The 22156-nt window shown below is 37.3% G+C and overlaps 1 protein-coding gene across 1 annotated transcript in view; it reads left to right on the forward strand.

Moving 5' to 3' along the window:
• The window catches only part of RPRD1A (regulation of nuclear pre-mRNA domain containing 1A), a 30244-nt gene extending 11824 nt beyond the window's left edge, over positions 1-18420 (forward strand). The window contains exon 7 of the mRNA XM_008939136.1: positions 18271-18420. Within this exon, the coding sequence (XP_008937384.1) occupies positions 18271-18420 (150 nt within the window). The remainder of the gene's footprint in view (positions 1-18270) is intronic.
• Positions 18421-22156: the final 3736 nt, after the last annotated feature.

Here is a 22156-nt window from a genome sequence, read left to right on the forward strand (position 1 = left end):
TGAAATGGGAATAAAATATTACAAATGTGTTTATAAAGACTTCTTACCAATTTCATCGTTATTATTTGTGAAGAGTGGGGGTTTTTTAACCTTTGTTCTCTTCCTATGAATATAAAAGTACTGAGAGAAGATACTGGTCTTAACCTAGATAAGACTTCCTATTGTTCACGAGACTTGTAGTCAGAACATTCATGGCTGTTGCAAGCAAAAAAAACCAACTTGATACTGTTAACCAAAATGAGTAGATCTATTTGAGTCATCCTCAGAAGAACAAATTTTGCAGGTATGTAATGGATTTGAGTTTTCTGCAAACAAACATCTGAGATTATGGGAAACAAAACAGAATGATCAGTGCTTTATCTAGAACTTGTCCTTAAGTTTTTGAAGGACAGTTGTAGATTGGCAAATGACTTCATCTGGTCATTTCTGCAGCAGATGTTCCCTTTGCTTTGATCAGATGTTTGCTGGAAGAAAAAAAGAACCCCACAACTAGATGCAAGAAATACTGAAGCTATGCCACCTGTTTTATGTTAGTAACAATGTAGTTTTTCAAGTTAAGACTACACTTTTTCTACAAGCCTTAATAATATACTGTTGCTGTTTAGACTTTCTAAAATTGTGATGTATGTACCACTATGCATTTTAAATTTTAAAAACTTTTTTTAATCTGTATTGCGAATACAAAGTCAGCAAAGTAGTAAAACCTGCTTGTATCCCTCCATCAACTAGAAACTTGCTTTTGGAATTGTTTGTTGAGTCAACTAGAAACCTAAGACTACACTGAAATGATGGGTAGTAACTACACAGACTAAACGGGGCTTTCTCTCTGACTTTGAGAGTTTTAAAGGAAATGTTTGTAATCTAGTTTCAAAACAGAGACCAAACATTGTGGGTAGAAAGGAAAAGGGAAGGTATAAGAAAGCTCTGCTCCACAACTTGAGATTATATATATAAACTGATCAGAAATCTGTTGAGTTAGCTGCTGACTTCTGGTAGTTGGGTTTAACAGGAGAATGAGCCCTTGTATGTTTGATGATAATGGTGTTCAACTCATGCTGTGCTCCTTAGTGTTCTCTTTGTGGCCCAATTAGAGCCTGTGTTGTTAGGATGATACTGAAAAGTAAAAGAATACTGGATTATTCTACTTCAGAGTTGTTGGTAAATTTTTCCACTGCCAAAATTTGGAATGCTGTGGACTAAAAATGATGGAAATTAAGAGAAACAGAATGTGGGGAAACAATTTGGGATGTTGTATAAATCTGTTGTCTTGAAATTTCATTCTGCTCCCGTGGTATGAAGATGTAACTCTGAGATAAAAAGTGCATTATGTTAACTTGATCAGGATGGGCAGAACATTTCCCAAACTTCTCAGTTGCTGCTGACAGTGATTGGCAGAAGAGGGAATTGCTGTTATAGAAGGTTTATAGATGGTGTGCTAGTCTGGTTTCCTGGGAGACTTGACTGTTGCAGTCATGGTACCAGTCTATCAAATCTTCTTTTATTTGACAGGGGAACAGTCTTAATAATTTAGTTCCTTGGAAGTTTAATAAAATTAGTTTTTGTGAATAAGTGGAAAGAAGATTGCCCCGAAAGCCTCAGTTGCTCTTCTCGCCTCAGTCTGCTATCCAGTCAGCCTGTGTAGAGTTGAACCAGCCATAACCTCTGCTGCTCTTTGCCACAACAGTGGTTGGGCAATGTAGAAGGCAATGAGGGATATTGGGATGAGAGGGGAGAGTTGGAGGGGGCCCACTGGTGGGAGTTACTGTGAGATGGAGAATTGGGATATGGGAATGGAGTTAGGACATTTAGCTGTTTGTTTACAAGGATCAAGTAGCATCACCATTCACTGAACATCCTTTCACCACTCTGCTGCCTCATCTTGAATAAATGATGCTATTGAGGGTGTCAAATATTTGCATGTTATAATAGGATTGAAACTATTTTTCTGAAAGCATTGGTCTGAGGAGCCAGTGTTTTGAGCTGCTCTCTCCAGCATCACTAGCTGATTATTTTCTTACCTGATTTGCTATTAGATTAAATTCTTGTTTGTTTTTCACAAAGGTGCCTTTCTGTTCACTTTTCTTCATCTGTGAAATTGACCTCACAGCAGGTTCTAAATTCTCAGTGGTTTGTCAATTCAGAAATATATTATGAATTCAAGCTGATTGGAGAAAAACAAACAAACCAACAACTTTTGCATGGTTATCAAATAAAGTGTACTGGTCCATCAAGAAAATGAAGAAAAATCTACTGTCATAACTTTTTCAAATTGAAGAAGGGCTTCAGTTTTTGAAATGGGATGGTACATACTGAAATTGAAATGTTTAGAACACCTCAGAGTATTAAGTGTCAACAGGAATTTTAGTTGTTTTCCTACACTTACCCAACCAAAATTTGTGAAATAACACACTTTTTTTAAGCCAACAAGTATTTTTGAGTGGCATTGTCAGGAAAGGAGTGTGTACTATTGACTTTTTAGGCAGAAAACTTAGTGAATGTGAAGAGACAAATATGTTTTACATTTTTGCAATGGACAAATTTTGTTGACGGACAAATAAGGACTCTGTAGAGATAAATTCCTGTAAACATCATTATCCGGCCCCCAGCCTTTTCTCCCTGACTCAGACTGGTTTCTCAGTGCAAAAGAAATGGGTTCTCTCTCCATAGCTGAGTTTTTTTACTGTAGTGTTCACAGCGTTGGTGACGGGGGAAGCCGAGAAGCAGGAAGAATGCCGTGTGCTTTTTAATATATAGAAGTTACAGTAGATGTGCACCAGAGGGATGGAATATCAATCAGTATTTTGTGATTTAGCACACATGCTGAAGTATTTGAAGCTATTTTGTGAGCCTTTAAGTGTAGGTCAGTGTTAACTAATAGAAATAGCTGTAAAATCAAGCTTTTGATCTCCCTGCAATGTAAACGTTTCCCTTTGTGTTGTGTTTTGGTTCGGCTTTGTTTTGTTGGGTTCTTTTGTATTTTTTTTTTTTTTCCTCTTCCCAAAGCACCCGAACCAGACGTTTGTGTACTGCTCCACATTTGAGGCCCTGTAGACCAGATGTGGATGTTTGGTTTTGCACTCAGCACATGCAATGGTTTTAAAGGTCTGTATGCTTGCAGAGTTTGGGGGTAGGAACCATGTAGTGGCTGCTTTGATATTGCAACAGGAAGAGTCAAATTTTGAAAGACATAATTGAAAGTTGGACATTAGTGAGCTTTGAGTTCCACTATTCAAAATATCTTTTTGAGTCACATCTGAAATTAACATAATGACATGTCAAAAATCGCACTAAAGCAAGTGAAGAAGGCTGGAGAAACAAGATTTATTGTGGTCTTGGAGGTCAAGCAGATACTTACTTTGCTCTAGTTCCTCAAATGTTAGGTTCTCATTACCACTTTTCCTAATTGTGTATTTCTTTTCATCCTTTGTTTCTCTTCATTCAGTAGCATTCAGATTAAGTTCATTTTACTGTGGCACAGATACTTGATTCATTAGATGACAGAGGATGTAGAGGGACAACATAATTTGTTTGTTCCAGAGTTGTGCCTGTAAACAAGTTGTTGGGTTTTATGTGGGGTACTGAGCTTCTTGTAACTACTTCAAAAACAAGCTTCAGAGCTGTCCTGATCTCAGTAAATATGAACCCTTTGATCCTGAAGATGGTAGAAGGCGGAAGACTCAGCAGATGGTATAACTCCCCCAAGTGTCACACTTGGCAATGCTTCAAACACCAATTTTTAGTGTAATTCTAGGTTGCTAGTAACTACCGGAGTAGGAGGAATGATTCTGCAAGGGCAGTATATGGGAAATTAGCTGATTGCATCACATTCCAATATACTATTTGTAATGATTTCCTTTTTTTTTTCTACACTCGTTCTGCTTCTTCCTTGAGCCATAATCACTAAGAACGTACTGAGAATGTTCTATTCATATAGAATCTTCTTTTCCCTCCCTCTTGTCTTTGCTGTCCTACAATTCAAGACACAAATGAAGCTGAATCTAGTGCTATTTGTTGCCTAAGAGTTCAGGGTATCAAGGTGAAATCTTGTGAAATTCTAGATGTACTCTAGAAAACATCATTAAATCTTCCATTTTAAGTTACCTGTTTTCTGATGGAGATAATTGACATCCATCAGATGCAGTGAGTCATGGTCAACAGCTGGCAGCTTATTTAAAAGGTCAATATATTTGATGGATAAATGAGTGAGGTGTGCCATCATTGCACCAACTTTGCTCTGGAGTATTTGGTCTCTTGCATACTGATAACTGATTGGCATCCAGGAAAAAAAAAGGTGTTTAACTAAACTGACACTTGATGGATAGCTTCCAGCCATATCTTTTCAGTCTTTCACTCACCTATGACTTCATAATAACCAACATAAGTGACAGATACCGTATGAGTGCTAGTAAATCATGCTTTCCTCTTTTCCCATTTTCTTCCCTAGGAAAACTTGTTATGGTGGTGGTGACTTTTGTTGCTGTTATTTTTTTAGAGCAGTGGTACCTTAAACAACCATCAGTTTTAAAACACTTTAGATCTTGAAGCTGCACCACTGTAATGAGTATTGCTTACACTAACTGTTTAGCAAAAAAATTTAACATGACATCTTGAAAGCCAGGCACTTCTTGTGCTTGCTGTCACTGGTCACATAGTGAATTGAGTGCCAGTTCCACTAGAGAAACACATCATTTCACACAGGATGATATTGGATGCAACCTCTGTAGAGAGAATTCTATTCTATGTGCGTACCTATTAATTTTCTCTTTGCTGTAACACAATTACTGTGTTTATCTATGGCATTTTCTGAAGATGTGTGGGAAGTCCCTATTTATAATAGTTGTATCTGTGGAAGAAGTAGGGTGTTCTTTCTCAGTAATGTTCTCTCAAGCCTTTATATCCTAAGGCTGAGAGGTTGTGGAATGAAGCATGAACAGTGATACACGTACAAACCCAAAGCAGAAAGTACAATCACTTACACACTGGTTTGGTCCTGGGGAATGCGCATTAACTTTTTCACAGAACATGTTCCTCTCAAGAACTAGATCTTAGGATTTCTTCTTGTGCAATAGTGCTGTCTTAGAAGACAGGAGCAAGAAATTTGATGTGACTAGACTGTTTTTCAGAAAGACTGTAAACTACTCCTCCTTTGGTTTCCCTGCTAGTTTCTCAGCTGTAATTTCTATGGATTGTCAATACATTCTGTTGCTTCAATGCCTGACAGAGAAAGTCATCCTAACACCATTGAAAATGTAATGGGCTAATTTCTTCTGCAGCCATTTTTTACCCATACTCTCAGCATATCTAGAAAGAAGCAACTTGAAACTTTTTTTTTAAAAAACCTTCTGGCTGATTAGTGCCTTATGTGAAGAGAAGAATCCAGGCCAGTTTTGTTGAACACTAAGATCTTCCTTTATTCCCAACCCACACTCCAGTGGAGCTGTTACACTTAGTGCAAATCCTTGAGTCTACTTTATTATCTGGCTAATCAGCGTTACTAAGATTGGACTCCAACAGATCATGCAACTGTTTTCAAGGCAGGTATTTGAAAATTGTTTTGATGTATATGCAAAATACAAAATTATTAGCATCATTTTTTTCAAATCTCATGATAGAAGATAGAGAAGCTTCCTGTCACTGTGCTGAGTAGGAGTATCTCATTTATTCCATTCGTGTCCTCTGTGCTATCTGTGCGCATACAGCTTGGCGGATATCCTACCCCAAATCCTTGAAGCCATGCTGGATAACAGCTGCTGTAGTTAGTGGAAAATTAATGTTCTTTTTGTGTAGCATGATCAGAAAAATTTTGCACCTCAGAAGCATCTGTAGGGTTTTACTTCATACTTCTGTTAAGCAGTAAGCAATGTTTCTGAGGGTGATTCTGTGCGTGGTCTGCAGAATAATCTTGATATTTGAACTTCAGTTTTGAAGTTACTTGTAAGTATTCATTGTCTTCTGGTGTCTGAACAGCTAACATCCAGTTAGGTAGTAACTAAAAGAGCAAAAGAGTTTACAGAAGGTACTCCTAAAAATAACAACAGTAATAAAGACTGAGATGTATAATTAGATTTTAACTATCTTCAGTTATAAAATGCTGAGTATGAACTCCAGATTTGCATCTTTCAATGTATTTGATAAAGACTTAGCATTTAAATACATTTGTTAATTTAAGAAGTAATTTTATTATGATTTAAGATTGAGAGAAACTTATGCATGTAAGCAGATGCCTTTCAGTACAAGAAAGTTGCTGGAAAATACAGAATTTCATGAGAGCTTCAATAAAAACAAAGCTATTGGTGAAAAACAAATGCACGGGCAGCTGCTGTGAGGGGCAGTAGGCAGGCTCTCTGTGCTGCAGTGGGCGGGAGGGACACTATGACTCTGACAGCTCTGTGAGGTCCAAACGTGCATTAAACCAATTTCTGCAGGAGGCATGTTCTGTACCAACTATTCAGTGGCAGAAAAGCTCTTTTAGACTGCTGCATACAGACTTACTTGTTAAAGCATGTCACCAACGTTTTCATGGCAGATGTGTGTTTCAGAACGCTTTCTCCTCCAGTATTTGAGTACCTAGTATGCTTTTATGCTATGTCACATGGCTTTTGCCATGTTACACAATCAGCTTTCTCCTTCAGAGTTCACTTGATCTGGAAACGCAATAAAATAAATCCTACATAGTTGCAGATTCCAACCTACATAAGCATGAATGTGGTGGTGGGGTTTTGGTGGTTTTACTTGGCTTGACTCTTCTTGGTAATGTAGCTGCAAGCAAGTCACTTTCCCTGACCAGTGGCAAAAGCATGGGTTTATAGTTTGTTGGGCTTAGCTGTGAAAGGGGAGGGATAATTGTGCTCTCTCTGCATGTTCAGCAGTTGCTTGCCCTCTCTTGGTGGAGGCTCCTCTGGCTGTCTTGTCACAGTATCAAGGACATGCTGGAGCTGGCTGGGAGTTGCTGAGGGGCTTGTCTGTGCTGTGAAGCCCTTTCAGCTTCCACTGCCTGGCTAGCTTTAATATTTTTCACTTGCAGGAGGTTGTGCAGGGTGCCAGGAGAAAAATTAGCTTTTGCTTTACAAAGCAAGCCCTTCAAAAAAATCAATCAAACAAACAAAACCCCACACCTCTTTAAGACAATATCTTGTCTGGCTGCAATTCATTATATTTTATTAGAAGTCATAGTTAAATCATAAATCAGTTATGGTAAGTATACCTTGTATTTAGTGCTGCTCATGATCATGCATTTTCCCTTCTACATGGGAGAAATTTTGGCCTTTTGCATGGCAGTTGTAATGCAAGAATAAAAGCAAACGGACATTTCCAGGCCTAACACTCGAATTCTCGACCTCATAGCAGGCTGGAAACATATACCCTGAGGGCATTTGTGATGTTCTTCATAAACACTTACTCTGTGCTGCAACTGATCATGTCCAGCAGACCAGAAATCTTAAAACAAGTCCTGGCAGGCTAGTTTTACTCTGCCAGCCAATTGATCTGGCTCTTGCCTGAGATTCAGCTGCAGGTTCAGACCTGCTGGTTTTGTTTCCCTTGATGGAAGTCCTAGTCATGAGACACTACCCATAGTTTATTTTTTCTTTGAAACTTCATGTTTACAAAAGATCTGGAAGCATGAGCTTGTGGACAGGCCCTTAATGGTTTACTGAACAAGTAGGGAAGAGATGAACAAGTATTTTTCAAGTTTTTAAATTGTCTTCCAAGCCATGTATATTCAATTTGTATGCAGTTGGGTTTGCCACAATGGTAAGCCCTTTTCTTCAGCCAGAGTACATTCTCCACTACTATTTCAGGTCTTGTTTTCTCAGGGAATTTGAAGCAGCTCACCACTGAAATGAAACATGCAATTATTTTACATTTTGGACATAAAATCTGATAAACCCCACATACTTACCTGCTTTCCTGAGGTATTGCCAGGAAAAAATAACATTTTGAAAGATTTTACATTCTTGTTTTAGCCTGTATAAATGGAATTAAACCCTGAGTTTTTCCTCTGGAAACTCTGATACAAATTTAAAACAGTATCAAGTTTGTGAGAGTGGATATTGTATGAATAAGAAATTTGGAGGGTCTGTCATACAAAAAAAGCAGAGGGTAAGATACCTGGTGAAAATGTACCTCAGTGACTTGCATACAAATGATTGACATGCAGGAAGCACATGGCGAAAAGAGAATTTAGGTGATTTATTACTTTGTATAATTCCATTTTTTTTCAGTACTGTGGAAAGCCGGAAAACTAGTTTAGGAAACACAGTAAAAGAACTGATGAAGAGTAACGGTGTTTAGATGTTTTATTACTGCCTAATGAATAGTCAGCAATCTCAGTCATTAGACTCTTTATCAGGAATATCTGAAATGCTGCACTTCGCAAACAACAGTTTTTCTATGTGTTCCCCCCTTTCCAAATTTATTAATTTATTAAAAATTGAAATAATTTTTTACATTATTTGCATTTTTCCTCTGTCACACATTGATTCAATTACTTGTGATTTCATTTGTAAATATCTTAGTAATAAGTTACTTTAAAAACATGTATCTTCCGATGTTCTCCTCATGAACTGACCTTCCAAGGTCACTTCATCCATAGCTGTATAGCCATACAGACCTACAAAACAAAAAACCCACAGGTACTCTTAGAGCTTCTATATAAACCAGAATAATAATTTTAAAGACCTTAATGAAACCTGGTGTCTGGAATGGAATAAAAATTATTTTAAAAGCTAAAAAATTTTGGTAAAACTGATTGCTAACCTCTGGTACATGTTTTATCAATCATCACAGAAGGATGTGCATTAGTGGGGTTATTGCAAGATGTAGGCTTTTGAGAAAAAAATAGTTCATAATGTGGAAGAAAACTTCTGGGAGAACACTAAATATCCTTCCATGTTCTTTTTAATGTTGTTTACTTGTTCTGTGCTCTTCTCTGATTGCTCGTAATTTCTGCCCTGACAACCTCTTTTTTTCCACACAGTTTTTATTATAAAATAAAACTAGCTATTTCAGCAATTCAGAATTGGGAAATAATGTAAAAAAATGGGTGGGTGTGCCAAATTGATGCCTGAAATTGGTTGATAAGAGACTTTTACATTGGAAATTTTTCATGTAATTGCTCTGTGCTCTCTGTTGGTATCACTTCCCTTATGCAAAACTTTCTCATCGTAACAATTTAATACTAAAGCTTGAGGGTAACCACTGTTTTTTTAAATTATGTAACTCCTATCTATGTGCATTGTTAAGGAAATTAAGATTCTACTCCTTCTTAGTTGGCTATAGAAGGGGTGTGATTGCTTGCTTGCTTCATGTATGATTGAGTTTTCATTGGAGATACCCCCACAGGATACGTGAGGGGTAGCTTCAAGAAGTCAGTCAGGATGTTTACTGCTGCTGTGTAGTTCTCCCTTCCCAACCTTACCTTTCTCACAGTCCCATCACTGAACACTACATTTGAAGTGTTTTTCACACTTACGAAAGAAAAAATTACCATGCAGCATATCAACAGTTTGTTTCACACAGGCAATTCTCATTAGTCATGTAAACTATAGTTTCAGTTCTCAAATGACACCAAGCACTTGCAACTACCATTAAAGCAGATCAGGCATACAAATGCTCATCTCTGGGCAATAACTAAATCCTTTTCTTTAGAATCCATGTCTCTAAAATTGATGTTTTCACCTACTTAATGGAATCGTGAGAATGAGTTGAAAGTGTAATATGAAACTGTCTAGCTGATAAAATTTATTAGTGTGCACATATTGAATGACTTGGCATTTTTTGGCTTATTTTGAGCACTACTCTTTAAAAATCTCTTTAAGAAATATCCACGTGCTCTTCAGGTAAGACTGTTCTGGAATTGTAAGGTGGTTGTCCTTCATAGCTGTGTCTTCAGGTTGGATAGGAGTAATTTATTAACTGGGAAAATAAAAGAGAAATAAGTAATTGAAAAAATTTGAAGAACTTGTTCAAAATTTCAAGACCAGTTTTGCACTGATAGATTACCTAAATGAAAAAAATCAACAGCCTGGGCTCACCTGTACCAAAAAGTTTAGGTCCTCTACCTGTATTAGTTCTATTTATTTCACTTGAAATATAGCTAATACCCGATCTCAGGTCAATAAAACAGTTCTGATTCAAACTCTTCTCATTCACTTTCTTTCTTGCTCCCAGGTTAACACACTGAGTGGCTCTGCACTGCAGCTGCAAATGCTGTCTACATTAGCCTGCTTTAAGCTCTGCTGCTTCCAGTAGGCTGCTACGAGTACTTAGCCTTGCTGCAATGAAACTAGGTTTCCGCTCTTACTTCATGTAGATCTGTCTTTGACAAAAGGATCTGAAACGGTTTTCTATTGGCTAGCTATAGATAAATCCCTTACCTAATGATCTGCAGTGTTACTTTCATTCTCAGATTCACTTTTCATCTTCAAAATAGTTAAATGTAGTCTTGGTTTTACAGAATTTTCATACTTTCACATGTCCGTTTGTTTCTGTTAAATGATGAACATCAAAGTCCACATTTTTGTGCTTCAACACCCACAGTCTTGGCTTTAGAAATATCAGTTGCACATGTGGAATCTGAAACTGGAACCAAGACCATTGTAAGGACCTGCAGGCAAGGGCTGTGTGAAATGAGCAATGCACATCTGATGTACATAATTTATCTGATATATGTAATCTATCTGATGTATGTAGTTTATACAGTTCACCTGTTAGGTACACTAAACATCGGAGTGTGAAGATCTTACACAACTAGTTTTAAATGCAGTACTAAAGGCCTGTGTTTTCTAACAGACCATAAAAATTTTTCAGATTTCTTCAAAACTGAGCTCTGATATCCTTTAATTTGGATTTCCTTCAGATCATTTGTGAATAGGTGAAAGTTTGACAACCTATCTCTAAGCCTGAATCCATTTGTGTGTTTTTTTTTTTTTTTTTTTCTTATTTGCAGAGATGTTCTGCTTCATCCATTATAACTGTGTCTATATAGAGTATCAATTTGAATACTTGTTTGAGCACAGTTACTCAGAATTGTTCGGAAGTGGCTGATTGCTGTCATCAGAAAGTCTTCAAAACTTAATTCTGTCAGCCAAGATTTGAAACTTAAGAACTCTGTGTAATATATGCATCTCTTTCAAGTGCGTAGATTTGACTTTACTACACTGACTAAACTTTCAACCAGGTAAAAATGCTATATCACATAAAACACAAGGAGACCAAATTTAACCTCAAGCAGTCATCTTTAGTTTGAGTTGCTTCTACTTGTATCTGCCATCCTGAAATGCTTTAAATTAAATCATTGTTGCAGAAAGATTCTCTGATTAAATCAATGTATTTAAGTAGTAATTTATTTTATACATCAGTACTCATCACTGTGGACCTTTTATGATTGAATGAAGCTAAATATAAATGAAGGAAGCCTAGTAATACTCCTGGTAATTAAGCTTATAATCTGTTTTCTTTGGCTTTCCCAAACATTGACCAACTTTTTGCCAACACAATCTTCAAGAATAAAGCAAAGGACAAAGTTTATAATAAAACAGAATTTTGAAATGGCCTTTTAAGGTGATTAAATTAATGTTCTTTCTCAAAGTATTACGGAATGGAGAGATCTGTCAGGGGCATGCATTTTGACACATTAATGAAAATCAACCTGAATTTAATTTGTTTACAAGCATTTAGAAACATCTTACTTTTAATCAGAGATTTCATAACATTTTACTAACGTCCATGAAGAGCTTTTCTGCCAAAAAGTTTTCCAGCTTGGGCTAAAGAAGGCTTCTCTTGCAGTTGCAACTGGGTATAGCTGTTTTCTGGGCTGATCATGGGCCAAGCGCCTGACATGACAGAATTTCTTGGATGGGTGGGTTGTCCATGGCTCCCATGAGTCTAAGTAATGGGGAGGTGGAAGCCGATGGGTTTGGAAGCAAAGCTTGGACAAGTTCTTATGGAACTTTGCACCAGAGACTGCAGAACTTATAAGGGTTCCAGGGCTAGACATTAAAGAATGGAATCTGAGATCAGCTGGCTGAGAAGAAAGGGAGTGACTGGCCAGAAAAGCATAACATGTAGGACTGAAATGGGAGGAACTGGAACTCATTTGGACTAAGAGAATGGAAGAAAAAATTGATAAGAAGTGATAAAGAGATGTGATGGAGATGATACACAGGTGGAGAACAGGGATAGCCTCTGAGTATAGGACCGGGGAGCAATAGGTGGAACTGGAACCAGATGCAGCCAAAACTACAGACAAAGTGGGAAGGCAGACAAGGATTGAAGAGGGAGGAATTCACATATGGAACCCAAAGGGCAAGAGACAGGAATGGGCAAAACCCAATTTTTAGTGTTTGTATTGCATGTGAATACAGGCATGACGGGAGTCTGAGAGACATCGAAGAGCCTTGCTGGACAAGGATATGTGCTCTCAGAACAGTATTCAAGGAATGGAGATGGACACCAGGAGTCAAGACTGGGGTAAATGAGATTTGAGACCCAGATTTAGGCTGGAAGGAGCTGGACAAAGAAATGGCATTTTCAAGGAATGGGGAAAGTATTTTGTGACTATTGTGAAGGCCTACACGTTTATTATAATCACCCTTTGGGTGGGAAATGTCCTAGCAAAATGCTTTGTTCCCATTTACTGCTGCAGCTGCTGCCCTCGTGGACTTAGGAATTGAAGATGTGCCGTGTGTTCTTGGCTGTACCATGGCATAACAGTTGATAGTAGACGGAGTCATTTAATCAAGCTTTCCCCAGTCAGTCACTAATTTAAGTTTGTGGGTTTCAAACTTCTGAGTTCACTGCTTCCTGTTCCTTAATTTGAAGACAAGTTGAGGAATCTCTAATATTTTAATTTCATTTAGACAGTTCCTTTGAAGCATTAAGTTCTTGGTAAAATAGTGAGAAAAACGGGATACTCAAAATTAGAGGATGCATTTCATTTTGAACTTCCAGCTCAAAGAATTTTTCTGAGGAATAAATTGTGGTTTGTAATGATGAAGTAAGTCATTAGAAGACCTATGAGAATATTAGTAAATCTGTGTGTAGAGCAATGCGTACAGTAAGTAATGCATGAGGCAATGCATAGAATAATGAGGAGTAAACAAAGCAGTCACTAGATAGCTTCATTGCTTTTATTTTGCTCTAAATGTTGTAAGACCTAATGGAAAACTGATAGATGCTAATATACTGGAAAGTTGAAGCTTTATTCCAAAAATATATTTTCTAGTGAGCAGGTATAATGTGCAACAGAAGGTGAGTCAAGTCAATCCTTTCCTAAACTTCTCATAACTGTACTTCATTTTCTAACCTTGTGTCTGTATGAAGCATATAGATGTGTTCAGATGTTGTTCAGTGTCTTAAATGACAGTTATTTCAAGGTTTTTCTCATCCTTAACACTGGTAGATAGGTTGAGCCTTTAATCATACTAGTGAAGAACATGGGGGCCCTGCCAAATTTTTTAAGGCAGCACAAAATTTAACCCTGCTTATCTGTTTTTCAGAGTAACAGGCTTATCTGACTCCTTCCAGAAAAACACCCGGACTGGGTGAGGCATTTTAACAAGGTGGAGTCTGTAAACAAATACAATGTTCCTGAACTTCAAAATCTAGATATCAAGATATCACATGCTATTTGCTTTAATCTGAGCCTTTTAAGTTTTCTAGTGGTTTCAGTGCTGTTGGACACAGCACTTGAGAGACCTTTGCTCTGTGGCACAGGTTGGGATGGACCTGGAAAGTTAGAGACCTCAGTTTTAAATATCATGTACATATATGCCATGAATGCTGATGTGCACACATGCCCTCAACACTTTAAAAGGCTTTTAAGGCTTTTGGGTTTGTTTTTCTATATTGAGAGTATTTGTTTCCACCTTAGCTTTCTGTAGCTAACAAGGGTGCAGATGAAATATTTGTGTTTTCTGCAAACCTTTTATTCTTGCTTTGGAATCAGACTTTGTTTCTTTTGCTTTGCTATACGTTTTCTGCCATGCAGTGTTCTGGTGTATGCCATAACCGCAGTGATCAGATGAGAATTCAAAGTCATATTAATATTGTAAAGGCAAAGCACATCCATGAGTTCCCAGTTGTGTTAGCTGTAGCACCTCTCTACGGTAGTTGCAGAAACTATTATAAAGATCTGTTTCAGTTGGAATGTGTTCTCTACAGTGCACAGCCTGTTTGGTCTGCCTGCATTTTTATTATTCATGGTGATTGTAGTGTTTAATCAAAAATTATTTGGCTTTTTTGCTTCGTACTTACTTGATAGATAATGACTATTAATCTAGGTGTGAAATCCATACATTGTTAGCATTGCTTTCACAAAATATCCATATTCTGCACTGTCAAGTAGTGGAAACTATAGTAATCAGTAGGATTCTAATGAGCAAAATAAGTTCCTCTAATTATGTTATAAACCTACTGTTATGACTGGAGGTACAAAAGTTATTGCTTCAAAGTAGTGTTATCTGAGACTGCTGAAAAAATTGAAGTGACTTTAATTCTGTACATCGTTGCCCATATATCCCAAGAGTGAAGTTCTCCATAGGTAGCAAGCAATGCAAATTATGCTCTCTGTAGCAAAAGAAAACCTTGTACTCCTTGCCTGTTTGAAGGAAATAGCTTGAATTTTGTCTCATTTACACAGGGATAATTTAACATATATCTTAAAATTAACATAATGAAAATTAAATTGAAATTCTCCATGAGGATTTCTGCAATTTATCAAAGACTTTTTTTTTTTTACACTTCCCCCAAAGTGTCAAGAACATAGGTAAATAGTTATTTGGTTGTATAGTATACAGCATTTCTAATGGAGCAACAATATCAGGAATGACACCTACATATATCCCCATTCCCACTCCTCTGCTTAACTAAGGTTGTACTCTCACTGTATACACTGACTACATATAATGATTATTGTTGATAACGTGATACTTGTATTTCAACAGTCTAGGACTACTTAGGTAATGCTAGGACTATATTAGCAGCCTTAAAAATATATAAACACACCCTTTCACAACTGTCTAGTGATTTTAAATAGGATCAAATATGAAAAGCCGCCCCTTTGAAAGTAGCTCAAAACTGCCAAGTCACTATACTTCAAAATCGGTTCTCTTTTGAACCAGTCATGAAAACGACATTTCCAATGACGTCTAGAATGGAGTGTCATGGAAAATGAGGTGCTCTAGGTAAAGCAAATAAAATTTCTTCTTGTGGGAGGGGATTGTCATGGATATCTAACCCGTAGTTGCAGAGCTCACATATGACTTAGATTACCAAAACTGTATTAAAATTGCATTCTGTAGTTTATACTGCATCAGTAATATTTTTCTGATTTTGCTGAGACAGAATCATAGGCCAGCTATGGTCTGTGTGTTTTTAGCAGTTTGGAGTCAGCCAGGACAGCTGACTCCAGTTGGCTCATGGTGTGTCCCAGACCATAAACATCATCCTGAGTTCAGGCTCCCCCTCCTGCTTTCAAAGACTGCTTTCCCATTCATTGACTGCAAATCATTAACTGGGCTGAGGGTAACTTTGTATACTTTATATTCGCAATGCCCTTTCATTAACTGTGTTTTCATTTCAGCCTCCAACTCTTCTCCCCTTTTCCCAGTATCCCTTCTCTGCTGGGGAGGGGTCATTGGGTGATAGAGCAACTGCAATAGTTTAGCCATAGAGATGGGCTAAATGTAGACAGAACTGTAAAACTTTATGTAATTTTTTAATTTACTCTAGTTTTATAGTAAAAACCTTGAGCAAACTTTCTCAGAGGTCTCTATTTCTGAAAAGGCACAAGGAACAAGTTTTGACTCCCCAAGAGTGCGTGTTATGCTAAAGGTGTTGGCAAGAGGAAGAAGATTATGTTATATGTGAGACCCAATTTATAAGAACATTTTTCTTAGTGAGAAAAAGGAACCTCCTGTTACTAATTTTGATCAAGCTGACATTCACTAGACAACAGGTCCCAGGTGAAATCTGTATGGACAATGCTGGATGTCAGAAGTGTGATGTTACTATGGAAGTGATGTATTATCAGCTAAAGGGGATTTTAATGGAGTCAGGCAACTGGCAATCTAATTTAAGGCATATTTCAGGTTTTGGAGTGAAGAGAGAATACAGCTGCTAAGTGTGACCTGTGCGTATTTGCCTAGTGTCACGCTTTGAGCCAATGAAGGGATACTGATTTCATGCCTCACATTCTTCCTTGACAGAGAATTAACTCAGCATTCAGCTGATTCAAACACTTTTTACAAGAATTAACTGCTGGAATGATTTTATAGTTAATTTCTTTTACAAATTTGGGGCCTTGTGAGTGTTTTGGTTCTGCTTATGTTTTACTCATCCTCTTCTGTACAGTGGTACCTCTTTCAAAATGGAGGCCAGGTCTCCTAGCTTCAAGCTTGTGCAAAGCCCTTGTTGCCCAATGCTCAATCTCCAGCCATCCTGCTTCTGAAAACAGTGTTTCTGGTTAACCAGTATTCTGTGTATTGCCAAATTGTTTTACTAGACAGTGAAACTTACCTTTTTCCTTTGGCATTCAAATCTCTTCCCTAAAATAATAGTCAGAAGTGTATCTCTGCAATCTGGACTAAAATAGATAGTGCAAAGGGCAACAACTACTTTGTTACTGGCTTTTTACATGCTGGCAAAGGACTATGACTCTTGCACAGAATCAGAAAGATTCTGAGGCCTGTGGATGCTGCAGTTATAGCAGATATGAAACAGTAAAGTACTTGTGGCCCTGTGGGCATTACCGTAAGGCCACATTGTCTGGATACAGCCCTTCATTTCCGCAGCCATGCCCTTAACTCACTTGTGCCCGAGAGAATGTTCAGGGCAAGTGTCAGCGAGTGACAGTTTTCCTAGGACCAAGGGACTTGGGAGTTGTAAGACTTCTGGTCATCTGCATCATAAAAGGAAAACTGCGTTGCCCTGTGTACTACTTTTTTTTTTACCTATGCATTACCTTCTCATTAAGAATTTAAGATTTCTTGTGATTCTCTTTCTGCCCTTGGTGAGAAGGCCACGCTGCTGCTAATAGTCACAAACTTCATTTTTATGTATGTTGGACCTTGTCCAATAATCATCATTTGCCAGGTATTTAATTATTTGTACTACTGTATTGGGTTCTACTACTGAAAGGTCTTTTCATTGGCCTTTCTTTTTATTTCATGCTATTAACAGTATAGAAAAAAGATTACAATTATGTTTAGACCTTGTAAATAGCATGATTGTTATCTTTTGTAGACATTTGCACAACAGTTTTGCACTTTCTGGAATTTTTCTTGTTTTTTTCCAGTCATTCCCAGGCTGCAGCAAAACAGCCACACTAGAAAGCATCTGCATTTGATGTGTTGTGTATTACAGTATACTTCCGTGAGGTGACTCTTTGCCCGCTAATGCTTACTCTCTTCTGCTCTCCAAAGAAATATGTTTCCAAGTTTTTGAAATTTAAATATTCCTGTAAATTGTTCCCTAATCCTTCTACATTTTGGAATAACTGTTTTCATTTTATACAAGCTGACATTCTTCTCCATTAAGTGTCATTCTTAACAGGTGAGCACTAGTGATACTCTAGTGCACTGGTTTGCCATGTTAAATACTTCATCTTGTATAACGTTTCATGTGAAAAGTGCCTCATAATCATTAAATGTATGAATCAGGAGTGGTTTGACCTAAGTCCCCAACTTCAAAAGTTCCTAAAAACCTGAGGGTTAGATCTGTAAATGTATTGATGTAATATGCTTCTTATTATAAAAGTTAATAGAAAATACTTGTGATTGGTCAGCTTGCTGGGGCTGATAAAAAGGCCTGGTTAGATAGTATTTGGTTGTTTTTTATTCTTTCATCAGTATGACCTGCAAGTAACTACTTTGACATCAGTAAGATTATCCTCCCATACTCTGTGGGTGATAGCAGAGCATGTGTATCGGTTACCCTTAATACAGTTTCTAAGAATAATCCCATTCTACTAGTCACATGCAGAAATGTGTCATTTTGTTAACTGAGATTGTCTTCCTTGTTTAGTGTTTATGTGCTTAAAATTCAAAGCAAAATAATCCCATGGCTATGCTTCTGAAATCAGATGCTGAGAAGATGCTAGAGCTGATGCCTCTGCCTCCAAAGTACCCAGTTGTTTGAGTCCTCACCTGTTAAAAGATGTTTAGACATCTAACTTGCAGAAAAAGCGCCTTATTTGGAAAGCACCAAGCACAATATGTAGCAGAGATAGTCTTAGAAAAGAGCCTCATGTTGGATTCTTCTGCATTGCAGGAGTACAAACGCAAGTTGGCAAGAGTGTCCCAGGTACGGAAAGAACTCAGGTCACGCATCCAGAACCTGCCTGATCTCTCTCGACTTCCCAACGTCACAGGCAGCCACGTACACTTACCGTTTGCAGGAGACATCTACAGTGATGATTGATTACCAGAACATCCTTCCATAACCTCTTCTTTTCTGTGAAATGAGGGGTAGGTCAGACTGATTGGTACTCTTGTAGTATTATTTTTGTATATTGTTGGAGAGTGTCAGTAAAAATACTCTAATAATTTATAAAAAATGGTTTAAAAAGTTGATTTGTTTACTATTTTATTGGCAAGTGAACATAAGGGTACATTTATAAAAGCGGCATCTGTGTCTATTACATTGAAGAATGGATAATTATCTTATCTTTTGTAAAGATTTTAGTTGGGTGCCCTGTAACAAAACACGCTAAGATTTTTTCTTATGTGCCCTATATTTAATGTAGATCCACATAGAATCAACCGCATACTTTTAACTCGAGATATTTCAGTTGCTAGTGAAGGATTGGAATATGGAAATCACAAGCCTATGTTTTCAAGAAAGTTGATGCAATTTAATGCAAAGTTAAAAGTGATCCTGCTGTCCATTACAGCAATCTAAATTACCCCCTTCCCAAAACAAGTGAGGTGAGCTTTTTTGAAATAAAAGTTAGTAACCAGTTTTGTGTTGGAAAACATAAATCATGTTACACTGAGCAGATCTGTAAATGACTCAAAATATTTTAGTGTAATTTAAAAGTCAGCATAAGAGACTATACAATTCACCAGTTTAATTGTGCTTCAAAATTACAACTTTCTTTTTACAGCTGCTTAGTTTCTAAAATTGAGGGACCATTCATTTGTACTCTAATCCCTTTCTGGAACACCCATCTCCATCTAAAAAGGTTAATCCCAGAAATGTGAAGCCATTTTACAGCTTTAATTAAATGGAAAGGTCATTCTCTAAACTGTCACAATTGTTAAATGCCCATTGTTAAAATTTGACAATGCTATGGACCATGCATACATGCAGCGACACGATGATACAGCCATGCTGTACATCCCCTTCCACCGAGAGCACCTGGAGGCCAGCCTGGGATTCCAGTGCCCCACCTCCCCCCGCACCAGCAAGCTTTCTAGATCTTGATCATCTCTTCTCACAGAACCAGAGGAGACGGTTCAGGCCTCTAAGTCAGACACTGGAAAATTATTCCCGAGTGTCTGCTTTTAAAAGTCTTTTGCATGGCACAAATATGGTATTTGTCTACAGGAAGTTGTATTCGTGAAAAGTCCTTGTAACTGTACTGTGCACCAGCTTGTAAGTTCATTTAGAAACTGAAAGATACATAGAGGCATCTAGCGGATTGCCAGAAAGTTTAGGTTTTTCAGTCAGTTGGAAGTAGGCACGTAATTGTTGAGGAATAAGTTTTTAAATGCCTACCTGTACCTTTGGCATTTAGATGACCTTAAAAACCTTGCTGCAAGTGTTTGAGTCAGATTTATCATCAGAGTATTTAATGACTGCTCTTTGTTAATGGGTTTGCAATTTTCAGGCATTGTTTTTTATTAGCTAAGTTGACAGTTTACAAGTTTAATACTCCATCTCACATAAAAGCAATTTTTTTTAAGAAAAATATATTCTCCCATTTCAAAAACTACAACAATTCAAAATAGTCCTCAAGTGAAATTGTTGAAGGTAGTGATCTGCCACTTGTTACTGACTTCTATGGGGCTAATCACTAGAATACATGTTGGATGTGAATGGAGAATAATATTTCTCTTTAAAGGAATTACACTTTGGTGTTAGCATCTCAGTCCACTTACTTTTTCTCATGGAAGTTGCCATAAATTAGACCTCAGTTAAGTAGTTAGAGTAGACCCCAAACAACAAGCTGAAGCTATTCATAGCATATTCAATAGCATTGCATACCATGCAATATAGAATACAAATTTCATCAAAAAATTTGTGTGACTAGGAATGCTAAAAATAGTGCATCAGATCTCACTACCTATCCAAAGATTTGTGAGGTGTGAGTGTCAATTTTCCAGTCCATAGGAAAAGAGTTAACTATAATGCATCCAAGTCTTTCTGTAGTTTAGTATGCAAAATTAAATAACACTTATTGGCATCTTTTCATCACAGATTTTTGAAAAGAAAATGAATGTTCTGGTACAATTTTAATGTCTTAAATATTTCTGTTCTAGTACGTTAAACTCAGCTCATAAATCCTTATATACATATATGTTCATTACAGGTGCAGTTAAAGCTCAGTCTTGCTAAATAGCACACAATTTGTGATAAATATTAAACCAGCTTAATCTATTAAAAATTATAAAACAAATAATGAAACAAGAAGGATAAATAGTGGATTCATGGTTGAGTCCCATCCATGGAAAACTTTAATTGGTACCCAGAAGTGACTAAGTTCAGATGCGTGGCTTCTTCAGAGTGCATTGAAAGATGTAAGTCTTGGATACTCAAAACCATAGGGAATTAGGTTTAAACAGTCTTTTGCTACCTTCATTAAAGAAAAAGTCGAATGCTGAATTTCCTTGATCTCTCAAGAGTATTAAAAAAGACATGACGCTTACTTCACTAGACTTGTTTTTCCTATTTAAACGTCTTAGTGGCAATCCTGCTTATCTGCAGATGATGTAGAACTGATGAAGAATGAGGAAAAAATCTCAGCAGCTTCTTGATGTATATAAATTTTAATTTTGAGAGAGTGCTATTTTCCAGATATATTTTACTTTAGTTTACTGTGAAATTGTTTACTTCAACTAATACTTCATAGCTGGGTTTTTGGAAATGATCCCTCAGCATTTGTTTGGAAAAGAGGACTTGCAGAAGGTAAAGGTCACCCTTATAGCAAGTGTTATATATTAGTGGCTAAATAGTACACTGGCTTTTGCTTATATGGGAAAGGCACCAGGTATCAACTAGTTAGACGTTTTATGTTGTAACTGTAATAGTGTAGCAGGAGATAACATGGTACACTACAAATGCAGCCCTGTAGTATCAAAAAATACCTCCAAATTCTCAGGTTCCGAAGCTTAATGTATACTTCTGACATCTCAGGAAGAGAAGAGGCTGGGTGGGGAAAGGAAGGGTGCCTAGGAGCTGGAAGGGAGAACATGCCTGGGTGGAAATGAAATGCAAAAAAAAAGTGCCAACTTTAGCCAAAAGAGAAGAACCGTGTGAAGCTGGGCAGCACAGTGTTTCAGCTGTCGATAGGATTACACAGTGGAACTGCTTTGGGGCATCACCACCCTGGAAAGAAAACATGTGGGTGTACCCTGCCTGACTTTTCTAACATGGTCTCACTCTACTCAAACCAGAATGCCCACCCTACAAAAGGCACAATTATAAAATATCTGAACATTTTTAATCTAATAATAAAAGCATAATAATGAGATTATTTTTTTCACTATATTGCACTTTTATTGAGCATTCTCTGAAAAAAAAAGCAAAGAGCTTTCTGCAGCACTCTGCCTTTTGAGAATGCTTACCTTGGAAGTCACCAGGACTGCTTGTGAATTCTAGTCTTTACAGGCTCAAGCTGCGTTTTTACAGAATGTTTTGAGAGATTATCAGGAACATTACCCCACTTGTGTGGTTTTAAATAGTTATGTGAAGTCCTTAGTTACAAACATTACCATTCTTAGAAACTGTGTTTCATTACCCCTTTTGAAAATTAAACTACAGCCTGCAGTAACATTGGCTTGTCTGTTTTGCTCTGTTAATGTTTGTGTTAGTAGATTAAAACACCTCGGTTAATCCCTAGCAACACAACCCAAACTACGTGCTTAATATATATTTTATCTGAGTAGTCTTCCGAATGTCGAATGGAGAGGTTTCATTAGGATAAAACCACATT

The sequence above is a fragment of the Merops nubicus genome, unplaced genomic scaffold (genome assembly GCF_000691845.1).
Source record: "Merops nubicus isolate BGI_N331 unplaced genomic scaffold, ASM69184v1 scaffold8534, whole genome shotgun sequence".
Lineage (NCBI taxonomy): Eukaryota > Metazoa > Chordata > Aves > Coraciiformes > Meropidae > Merops > Merops nubicus.